Source organism: Astyanax mexicanus, chromosome 21 (genome assembly GCF_023375975.1).
Source record: "Astyanax mexicanus isolate ESR-SI-001 chromosome 21, AstMex3_surface, whole genome shotgun sequence".
NCBI classification, from domain to species: Eukaryota; Metazoa; Chordata; class Actinopteri; order Characiformes; family Acestrorhamphidae; genus Astyanax; species Astyanax mexicanus.
Genome location: NC_064428.1, coordinates 38,023,013 through 38,034,734, shown reverse-complemented (window position 1 = coordinate 38,034,734; position 11,722 = coordinate 38,023,013). Strand labels below are relative to the sequence as shown.

The window sequence follows — 11,722 nt, the reverse complement described above, 5'->3', positions numbered from 1 at the left end:
ATTCTAAAAAACACATTATGAAAAGCACAGTATCAGCAAGTCCTTTTTTATGATGATAAATGCATGCATGCAAACATTCCACCGATACTGCTTGTGCAAGCACTGCACAAAACACACAGTAGGTGGCACATAAGCATCATACTACATAGTACTTAAGTAGTGCAAGTAATTAAAAAAAATACTTGAGTACAGTACTGAAGTAGATCTACTGTGTTCCAGTTCTGTATAAATCTGAGGTAACCACTTTTAGATATTTAACCTTTTCCTGTAATTCAGGGTTTAATAGTCTGGCAAAAATAATGAAAACGCATTTATTTTATACTATATAAAACTATAAAAATCTTTATACACTTTACTATACAAATTTAAATTTTGATTTAGTCAACCACACAATCTTATTTAAAAAAAATCCACACAATTGGTGGATGAGAGAGTGGATGTTTATTATCAGCAGACAGATGCAGACACAAAGCCTCAGGGGCTTTCCAGCAGCAAGCTGATTGGCTCTTTAAGTTGAAGGGCGGGACTTTTTGTAAACACTTTGTTTTTACAATATTTATGGTAAATGCTTCCCACTGAAAACAATTGTTAGGTTTTGTAGAATGTAGAATGTACTTAAGGTTTTTCAAGCTGGTAAACCAGTCAAACCATCAAACCTAAACTAACTACCTAGTCAACCAGTCTGTCAGTACTGGATAATTAGAATAACCAGTATACCCAGTCTGAACAGCCTATAGAAAACAGATTTTTCACTTTCAGTGTTACAATACAAAATGTGAAATCTTTCTTCTTTGAACAACATGAGAAATGTAGCCAATATGTGTAACATATTCCATCCTATATATCTCTAAATAGTACTTATTTCAAATATATGTCAAAATAAATTTTTGACATATATTTGTAAAAAATATTTAAAAAATTGCACTTTACTTTTTATTGTTCACGCCGTCCAAAATTGTTCTTATTTAGGGTTGAGAATTCACCTATCATTTTTAATGAAGAATGAGCTGAAAATCCACAAAATTGTTTTTAGAAATGTCTAATGCTAACATTGACTCTTGTCAATGAATGCAATAAAGTACTCAGAACAATGTTCCAAAATGTTGTAACTCTACCAGGTTGACCAGGCCTTGAATACAGATTTTGCGCTCTTAATGTTAGAATAAAAATTAAAAATGAAATCTTTTTTTCTCCAAACATGAGAATTACAGCCAAAGAATTTTCAATGGAATATTGAAACATGGTCTCACCATGTTTAAAATTACTTAGAAGTATGGGGTCAAAGTGATCCTGCTAACTGATATATTTTACAATATTTTGAAACAATAAAAAGTATCATTCTGCTATTTTGTCTGCCCTAAGTTGCCTTAAAATTGTCTTCAAACTTCAACTTTAACAAAAATGAAATGTTTTCCAAGATTTTTTTTTCTTCACAATTTCATGTTTTCTACAAATCCATCAATTAAAAAAAAATAACAGTTTTTACCTTTTTTTTTCTTTTTGATATAAATGGAAATCTTTGGTCATTACATACTCATTGTCAGTCAAAACAAGCAAAAATCAAAAATTAAGAAAATTTGTGGACAGAAAATTGAAAATATTAATTAATGCCTATATCTTCTTTACCATACCAAATGGAAAATAATATTAATAATGAAGTTTGGTCTCAAATGGTCAGAAAATTTCACTAACTTTTATCCTGTTAGGATTACTCACTTATAATAAATTATAGCAAAATAATAAAAATAATAATATTTTAATATTGTTTTATAATATTTTTTAGCAACAAGAACTTCAACATTAATGTATAGGTTTATTTTTTATATATAATTAAATAAAAGGTGAAAAATACTCACATGTAAACAGATAAGTGATAATTCTTCTCATGTTGAGTAATCATCCGTGTTAAACTCCGTGTCCGCGGGCAGTGAATCAGAATTAAACACTGGAATTCCTGACACTGAAGTGTCACTATGATGGTCAATCATTTGCATTTTTCTGTACAAACAAATATTCGGGTTTTGCTAGCGTGTTCCTCCTGCCTGGGTTCGTTTAGATCATGCTCTGAGATAAAAGCAACAGAAAACAAAGAACGTTTTCTTTTCTGTGTAACATAATCCACCCTGTGTAACATAATTCAGTTTAGAAAAAAAAGTACTTATTTCAAATAAATATCTAAACAAATGTAAAAAAAAGTTATACTTTTTTTTAAACTTTTTATTATCCATACTGTTCCAAATTGTTTTGATTTGGGGTTGAGAATTACAAAAATGTTCTTTTAATGAAAAATTAGCTAAAAATGTTCTAGTTTCTAATACTAAAATTGATTCTAGTCAATGAATGCAATTAAATCCTTAAGTAGAATATTTTTATTGGACAGCAGAAAGGGTTCATTTTATTGGATATTCATAGTTAATTTGTTGTTTTGTTTTATAATTAACGTAGTACTGCTCTACAAGTAATACCGAGAAAAACATATATGTATGAATTCAGAATTTGCATGCTATCTTTGCATCAGAGAATGACGCACTGTGGAGCTCTGTGTGGTTCTGCTTGGCATGACTTATCTCTAATATATGATCATAACCAGACATAACAAAAACAGCATCCATATTCACACAATTTCTTACTTGTTTAGATGCTACACTTTCCCGTCTGGGTTTGTTTATGCAAAACTACTGCTAGTCTGTTTACTAGAAACACATGATGAATGTTCTGGGTTTGTTCCATATCAACAGTGTCATGTAAACAGAACTCTTTCTGTGTTTGTTTTTTAAATATAATGTTTATTTTGTGTTAAAATTACATACATTTCAATGATTAAAGGAAAAACCAAGCTTCAATTTATATATTCAAGTTATATTTAGAATCATGGTTTTATAATTCTCTTCTTGGCAGAAATGGTGGAGTTTCTTTATCAAATGATATAACATTATAATACAAATGTATATATTTTTTTTTCTAAACTGTAACCTCATTTAAATATAAATTTCTGAAAACTTTTTAAGAGTTTGTTTCATATTTTGATTTGAAATAAAAAAAATAATTTTCAATAAGGTGTAAAAACAGAAAAATGTTGGGATAGAATTCATAATGCACATTTAAAAAAAAGTGTTTCTTACATTTATTTTGGACAATTTAATTCAATATATTTCGATGCTTGAATTAATTTACTTTGTTAATATACATCAATTCCTGCTGTTTCGTCCCTGCTACACATTCACAAATAAAGAGTTTACAAATAAGTAATGCTTCCATTTGTTCTCACAACAATTAGAAGAAATCACTATTAAAAATTTGGTTAAATCAGATCATGATCAATATAGATAGGAAATACGGTGTTTTTATGCCCCACTGTGGCACCAAGGGCTCCACTGCCTCGAATTTGAGAAACAATACCCTAAATTACTACAGATTTGAGAATATTCTTATTTCCTGGATGATGGGCTACAATATTTTCAGGTGAGCTTATCATAAACATCTATATATCTTCTATCTTCAATACTATTTTTCAAAAATACAGGCAACTATTATTTCTGGACTTTTATCATTTGAAATATACTTTCTAATGGCTGTGAAATTAAGCAGTTGGCGTAGTCGGCAGGATTGTAAAACAGATTGACCATACATTACATATTGAACACGGTATTTGCACAATAGGTTCCTAAATCTTATCCTGCCTAAATTTGGGGTCATAATATATTGTTTAAGCAATGGACATAAAACATTTTGAAGGCAAAAAGTTTAGAACATGTATTTATTTCTATTTTTTAACCCCCACCAAAAATATAAGACATAACCAGTTGTAATTGCAATAGATGCATGATAATCTTAGGTCACAACATAATTTACAATCTGAAGTACAAAGTAAATAAAGTAGCAGATCTGTCACCACTAATAGTGTTACAAGGAACAGCTACAGCTAACAGTTACATATTTATCCAGCATTTATGGGGCAGCTGGGATGCAGCTTAGCTTCAACCCATTTCATCTTATATCCAGAATAGGCCCTTTCTATTGTACATTTTTCCCTAATATGCTTATCCTTTAACTCTAATATTTACACAATTTTATAAACAGCTGTTCTTCTAAATTGAAAGTTTATTGAAAACCTCTTTTTTCCTAGAGGTATACATTAGAGAGAGCAACATATAAATCAGTCAAATAGATCATAATATCCTGAAAACATCCTCAACTTACTAATGCTAACAACAATGCTCTTTTCCAAGTTTGAGTAGAAAGCCTTCCCTTCTAGCAGTATATAAAATCTTCCTGCTTTAGTTTAGTTATTGATTATGTGGTATTTCTTTAGGATCTTCTGGTTGCTTCTGGTTGTTGCTCATCACTTGGAGACACAACAGGATGTTGTCCACTTTCTGTATTGCTCCCTGACCTGAAAGTTCATATAAATAGTCAGCAATTTTAGAACCAATGAACATCACTTAAACATATCCAACATAACCAGAAACCTCATTACCATTGATCTTTAATATGTAAATATCTACATCTTTCCATCTGGTGTTTGGTCCTAACAAAGTATAGTTTGGGTCAGGTTGGCCATTATGAGTGCATGATAATGCCTTTTGGACTAATGAATACACCGGTTATCTATCAAAAACTCTTTGGCATGATTGTTACGGCTAATTTACCTGGACAACAAACTCATAATTAGTTAGATCCATAAAGAGCCTTTGCAGATTGTGCAAGATTGAGTCTGAATAAACAACACGGACCCCTCCTACAGCCTAGGTGCCAAACAGATGAGTTTTTGGCAATTTCTATGTGAGGTTTTCTTAGCATGCAGATTTCAAGAACATTCATTTTGATGCTCTCTTTCGGCATGAAGAAGAAACATCTGTGCCACAATCCGCTTCCATTTTATCCCCAGAATGCAGACCAACACCTTTTTGTAAGGAGATAAAAGGAGTGGCCTATACAGTCTTGCAGACTGAATCAGATCTATATGAGGGGCTGAATGATTCCACAGCAGTTCTGATTCAGATCAAGCTTTTTAGTGTGGTCAGATGGCGAGTCTTTAAGCCACTCCTCTGTTTAGGGGGTACTGTAAGGGCATATTCAATAGGGAGACCTGTAGTATCGGGGAGAATAGGGGACTACTGGACTACTGTAGTGCTTGCAACTTCAGATGGATTCAGATGGGTCAAATTGGTTATTATGAGTATATCGTAATGCCTTTTGGGATAATTAATGCGACAGTTATCTTTCTAAAACTCTTTGACAAGACTGTTATGGTTAATTTACCTGGACAACACACTCATTTTTATTAGATCCATAAATATCCCGTTTTCATTTTCCAATGTCAAAGAATAGACACAGCGGCTAGGGGTGGGCAGAAAGTTTGATTTTGGTCTAGACAGACCAGAAAGACCCCTCCTACATCCAAGTAGACAAACAGCTGGATTCTAGGCAAGGCCATTTGGCCTTATTTTTCAGTCATTTTAACATAAAGATGTTTTCTTGTTACCAGATTTTTTATAATGACACTAATAATACTAGTAGTAATATTAATAATATTAATGACACTAATACAGTGGTATGGCTGACCTCTTGGTTGAGGACACAGTAGACCAGGAAGATGAAGGTGCCCTGCTGGGAGTTGAGGAAGAGGAAGACCATCTCCAACACCGGACTGCGATCTGTAAAGAAGCCCAGAATCCAGGGGCAGCCGAGGATGGCACTCTGAACCAGGATTTTAAAGACAAGAATCCTAGATACAGAAAGAAATTCAGAGAAAAATATTTTTAGTATAAGTATACTAAATCATATTTGTTAATACAATGTTTTAATAAATTATAGGAACTCTACATCTAAGGATGTTCCAGGTGTATTATACAGTAAAATGTGAAGTGTGTATGTGATGTATTACTTGGTTTGTTTGATATGAGAATGATCGCTGTTCAGTCCTGCCAGGACAGATCTTAGAGTGAGAATAATTCCAATAAAGATGATCACATTAACCTGCAAATGTGGTGAAACATTATGAAAAAAATAAATAAAAAATTGACATTGCTGTAGAAAACATCATCTTATATTATGTTTTCTTTTTCCTATTGATTGGATATTTCCATTTTATACACATATTCAGTAAAAAAAATACATTTAAGTGTATATGTATATTTTCTAAATCTAAAGCCATTTCTGAACAATATTTCTGTTTCTATTCTGGGACTGTACCATTCTTCTGATTTTTATTTTAGAATTGCTTTAATCAATTAGATAATATGCTATACCAAAACTTACTGCAAGAATTACACACACAGGGCCCACAAAACTCCATATGAAGTCTCTGTCCATCTTAATCCAGCATCTGTACAGAGGAAATAATGAACTCAAAACTAATTAATAAAAAATATTAAATACAAAAATGTAAGAGTTTGGTCTTTGGAAGATAATTTCCTGCTAAAACAAACTTGAGTTTGGTCAACTAGAATAAAACTATAAATAAAAATGTAACTTCATATGAATGTGTTTGTCAGCCTCTAGCTTTAACAGATCAGCAAATCACTAACTGATAAAACAGACACCCACTCAGGGAGGGAACTTACTGTTTAGTGCCGTATCCACCAGGAAACAGCCCAACAGACACGCCCACCACAACCAGTGGAATAACGTATCCAATTATAATCAAACATTTCCAGCCGAGCACCTCCTTCTGCTTGGATCTGATCTTGGTGAGGTTCTTCACTGAGATGAAGAGCAGCACGGCTTCAATCAACATCCACACAAAAGCAGAGAGGAAGAGGAAGTGCAGAACTCCTGCTAACACTGCACAGAGCATCTGGAAAGAGAGATAGTAACATTAAACAGTGCTGTTGAGTATTCTGATTTTCATCTAGACCTGTAGATCTCAATCAGTTTAAAATAATTGGTTACCTCTAATGGCTGGATGTAGTTTAAGTAGCTCTGAGTGAGGAGGAAGATCAGGTGAGCCAGCAGAAGACTGAAACACAGGTTTATTCTGGGAGTGTTGTTCATCCTCAGGTGTCGACGACAAATGGCAAAGGTCAACAGGGTCAAGCTGAGGAACACAAGTCCCACTGATACCAGAACAGTGTTGAGCAGATCCAGATGAAAGTCACTCTGAAAACCCTAAAGCACGGGACAATGAAGTGAACTTTCACTGAAAAAGATGTTACAACTATTTTCATTTCATTACCAACCATGGTACAATAAATGCCCAGTACCTTCTATAACCCAGTTTCTACTAATCTTTCCACTGGAAAAAAACACAGTTTGGGTAATACCCCAGAATGGATAGAAGGTAAAGTTTAGCTCATTCTGACTCAGAGCTATGGTGGAGTCTATCCCCACTGAGCATCACAATGACGAGAGGCAGTAAGATGAATTTATTGCTGGAACTGTTGAATGCAACCATGCCAAAACAACCACAGACTAGTGAGCTAACTAGCTAACAGGCTAAAACTAGCTTTTGGGATGAACACACACTCACACAAGAGGGGTGTTGGTGGGTAGTATGAGTTTGGGTAACTTAGTTACTTTTCTTAGGCATAATCAAAAAACTGTAATCTGATTACTTTTTAAAAGTAACTCTGTGGCCATGACCAACTTTAAAAGACTATAGGAAGTGTGTTAGCTTAAAGATCCTGTTTTTCAAATTAAAGATTTTTTGAGGTCAAGCCAAAGGTCATCTGCCATCTGGTCAACCACATTAATGCTGTGTGAGGACATGCATACATTTTTACCAAAAAGCAGGATATGGTTCCCCTTTTAGAAACTTGATGTGGAGACCCCAAATCCTAGCATTCTCATGGTCCACATTTTAGAATTTGTCCTTATATAAAAGAGGACAAATCAGAATAAGTACACATATAAAGCAAGAAAAAATATTTTCCCCACCAGATCCTAGTGCTGGGTTGGCCTGAGGTAAGAGCAGTGGCAAGTAGTGATGGTATGACCCATCTTAACTTAACTAAAATTTACCCTCAACCAATGACCTAACTCTAAGCTCCTTAAAATCTTTTCAAAAATCCAAACCTAATGCTTTTCCCTTTAAAATCTAATCTTAGGATGAATTTTTAACAGGAACGTCTTTCCAGAAGAGCTTTGTAGCTTTGATTTTGCTCTTCTTGTCTTTCTATTAGTTTAATCTGAGTCTTTAATTCAGTGTTTTTATTGAATTAGCTGGTCTTACTGTTTCTGCTAAAGGTTTGGTCTGCATGATGAGAGCGAAGGTAGACAGGTGAACACAGGAGCACACGGTGTGAGTACTGTTGGTCTGGACAAGATAACAACCATCTACAACCCATTCAGTGTTCTTCCAGTACACACAGGAGAGAGTACCATTAGGATCAGTTTCCTACAGAAAATAGAAGAAAGGAAATCATCTGTTTGAGAAAAAATGCAGAACAAGGTGGACACCAGTATCAGAAAATATAACCACTGGTTTAATTTTCTTTCTACTTGCATGGGGTTCATTTTACATTGTTATTAAATGTAAAAGATGATGTGTTTAATAACCAGTAATAATCAGTTGACTCACTTTAATGTGCTTCATGGTGAAGTTAACTGGTTTGGTGAGTTGTGTGTCACTGGTTTTGGGCAGTGTAGCTGACACCACAGTGGACATCATGGTGTTCACTGTGTCGTTATCAGTTGTGTTGAAGAAACTGGGCTTCAGCATGTTTTCCATGTTACTGTAACTCATGAAGGCCACAGCAGCAGATCCTGAAACACAACAACAAAAGTAATGTAATATCTACATCATCTAACAAAGAATATTAGTATTTGTCTAAAGAGGAATGTGTAAAATTCACAGGTCTGAACCCAGGAACCACTATTCAAATACGTTCTCTCAGTGTTACAATGTACAATAACTATGTATTCACTTTCTGGAATCCTTGATATAGTCCACAGAAAAATGTGACCATAAAGGGATAGAATGCTGTGAACTGGTGATTCAGATAGAAATTGAATAACTAAATCAAAGCATGAAAAGTATTAAACCATACCTTTATTATTGTTTGAAATCTGGATGAGGTCAATTTCCATCTGAGTGCTATTCACACTGAGCTGAGGAATTTCTTTCATTGAAGCTTCTGGTCCAACTGCAAAGACTTGAAGTTCTGAGAAATTTAAGACATAGATATAGATACAAAGATATAGACAGATATCTTCTGGCTTCCTTTACTTAGAAATTAAGAAGCTGCCTCAAAGGAGAACAAACAAGGAGGCTTGAGATAGCAGGTAAGGGTTAGTTATCTTATTTCTTCACTTTTCTCCCAAAACTAGATAGTAGCTATATCATCTAAATAAACAATGGAATAGAGGCCAAGTTTCATCATTAAGGACCTCAGTCTTTGGAAAATGGACGGAGCATTTATTAAGCCAAATGGCATAACGAGTTATTCAAAAAGGCCAATGGGTGTGATAATCTTCCTGTCCAGCCTGCACAAGGTTTTAGGCATAGTGGAGATGCAAATTAATTAATATTGGTGCTTGCTTTAATGTTTCAAAAGCTGTTTTTAAGAGGTGAAAAAGATAGAGGTCCTTGACAGTGATCTTAAGACCCCTATTGTCAATACAGGGTTGAAGAATTCTGCACCAGCAGGTGAAGTGGATGGCTGTATGAAGCCTTGGTTTGGGTTTCCTTAATGTACCTCTCCATGACCACCTTCTCAGGAACAGAAAGTGAGAACAGGTGACCTTAAGGAGGCAAGCTTGGTGAGGAGGCAGGATTTCAGCTTCCTGTAACACTTTATTGAGGTATGGCTGTCAGTACACAACAACTGACATGGTTCCACCGGCCTTAAACCATAAACAGAAGACCTGGCAGTGTGGGCTACATTGATAGATAGACTGGGATAACCAATCAATGTGGGCATTATGCCTCTGCAGCCAAAGGAACCCTAAATTAACCAGTAGTTTAGGAGTCTTTTTGTCTTTTTGTGTAGGTCATCTAATGACTATAGAGGATTGCGAAAGGCCAGCTCTTCTTTTAGGTCTTCGTTGAGGCCCTGTTGGTAGATCATCTTAAGAACCTTAGGATTCTAGTGTGCAGAAGTTGAAGGTGTAACCATCAATTCTCATGGCAACTGTGAACTCTGTAAAGGAGTTGTCCTAGCTCTCCAGTAAGGAAGTGTGGCTCATGCCAATCCTCGATCTTTCAGGAGAAAGATCATATAAGCTACTGAGCATGCTCAGAGGAAAACCTGGAAGAGGCTTGTTGAAATGCCAGTGAACACTATTACTAGTGGCTGAAGGACCTCGGCGCGAGCAACCCTTTACAATGTGTGCATATTTTACCTAAGCCATTGAGAGAGATGTTTAGACTGTAGCTGGTTTTTGTTGGCGTCACCAGTGTAGACACCAGTTTTTCAGTCTTGTTCAGCACTGCGTTCCCAAATGATACAAGTTTTTCAGGATTCCCTGTTTCAACTTTAAGAAGCTGCTCCTGAGCATTCAGCACCATGCCTAAATATTTTTCTACATCCTGTTTTTAAACAATCAGAGAGAAAAGAACAGATTTTAATGAGACATACAAAACTTAACAGGGGACCTTGTAATGTTTGTATAATTATTTTAATTTCTTACCGCTTGTGGAAGGACCTGAGTGGTGATGTTCTCAATCTGGTCAAACAGATCTGCTCCACACTGTGAGGTAAAGTTGGCCTAAAACAAGAATCCAGTGTGTTGTTATTAAAGCAGATCAGTGTATAAAGCTCAGAGATCAGATAGATCAGTTATTAAATGTAATGAAACTGTTCCAGACCTGGCAACCTTCAGACATTGTGATATTCGGAGGCACTTCTGTAAGAGAATTACACATCAGTAATAACAAAGTTAACCCAGCACCACTGTAAACAGGTGGAGGTGGAGTTACAGTAAATACATTATTAGGAGGTACCATTATCATCAGATATGCAGTTTCATAACAATACATTCTTATAATAATAACAGCTGTAGTAATTGTAATAGTATTAGTAGGTGTGGCAGAAATGGCAGCAGCAGGAGTAGCAGTAGTAGTATTGGTAGCAGTAGTAGGGGAAATATCAGTACTTTGTAGAAATTGGTAAAATAGTAGTATTAATCTACTGTAGTTGTAATGCTGGTAAACGTATTATCAGAAGTTATTGAATAATCTTAGTTTTGTAGCAGTAATAGTTATAGAACAAGTAGTGTGGCACTTGTAATAGTGAAGTAGAATAGTATTAGTTTTAGAAGAAATGGGAACAGAGACAGTACTACCAGCAATAATAATAATAATGGTAACTGTAGTAACATTAATAGTAGAACAATAGTAACTTTGGTATTAATTGCAATACTAAATCTATCTATTGTTATAAAGTTAAATGCACACAGTTTTTTCTGTAATTGAAAAAACATGTGACCCACACTCATTTTTGTGATTAGGAAGTAGTGAAAGATAAAAAACCTGTTGTTGCAGAGATCAGCAGCTGGGGGTTCACATCTGAGAAAAGTACACCAAAACCATTAGTTGTCATACTCCTAATTTGGATGTTGCTGGCATGAAATTAAAAGTTGTAAGTCTGATATTTTTATACTTACACTGACTATCTAATTCCATGTGTAAAGTGCTAAATAACACTGATTAACAACTAAATCAATAATCACTGATCAGCAAATGTAGTGGTTACATTAAAAAGGTAATGTGAGAACACACCCAATTAAGCAACATGATCATAGTTAATTAACACTTAAATTAAGTAATAGTGCTTTTTTA

At 34.7% G+C, this 11,722-nt stretch overlaps 1 protein-coding gene across 1 annotated transcript; it reads right to left on the bottom strand.

Annotated features, from left to right (window-relative positions):
- Positions 1 to 4,206: 4,206 nt before the first annotated feature.
- On the bottom strand, positions 4,207 to 10,466 carry LOC125785686 (adhesion G protein-coupled receptor E3-like). Its single transcript, XM_049469738.1, has 10 exons — positions 10,285 to 10,466; positions 8,991 to 9,104; positions 8,522 to 8,706; positions 8,174 to 8,338; positions 6,895 to 7,101; positions 6,567 to 6,799; positions 6,262 to 6,328; positions 5,888 to 5,979; positions 5,566 to 5,728; positions 4,207 to 4,393 (listed from the first exon to the last, which is right to left on the bottom strand). Exons 1-10 carry the CDS (start codon positions 10,448 to 10,450, stop codon positions 4,343 to 4,345), a joined length of 1,443 nt encoding a protein of 480 aa, XP_049325695.1. The 5' UTR covers positions 10,451 to 10,466; the 3' UTR covers positions 4,207 to 4,342.
- Between the last annotated feature and the right edge of the window lie 1,256 nt (positions 10,467 to 11,722).

Excerpts from the sequence above, each read along its gene's own strand:
- LOC125785686 (XM_049469738.1), bottom strand. The coding sequence starts at position 10,450 with ATGGTGCTGAATGCTCAGGAGCAGCTTCTTAAAGTTGAAACAGGGAAT. Across the intron at positions 8,707-8,990 it reads GATTTCAAACAATAATAAAG|GATCTGCTGCTGTGGCCTTC; the intron begins GTATGGTTTAAT and ends GTTGTGTTTCAG. Across the intron at positions 4,394-5,565 it reads ACTGTGTCCTCAACCAAGAG|GTCAGGGAGCAATACAGAAA; the intron begins GTCAGCCATACC and ends ATGAACTTTCAG.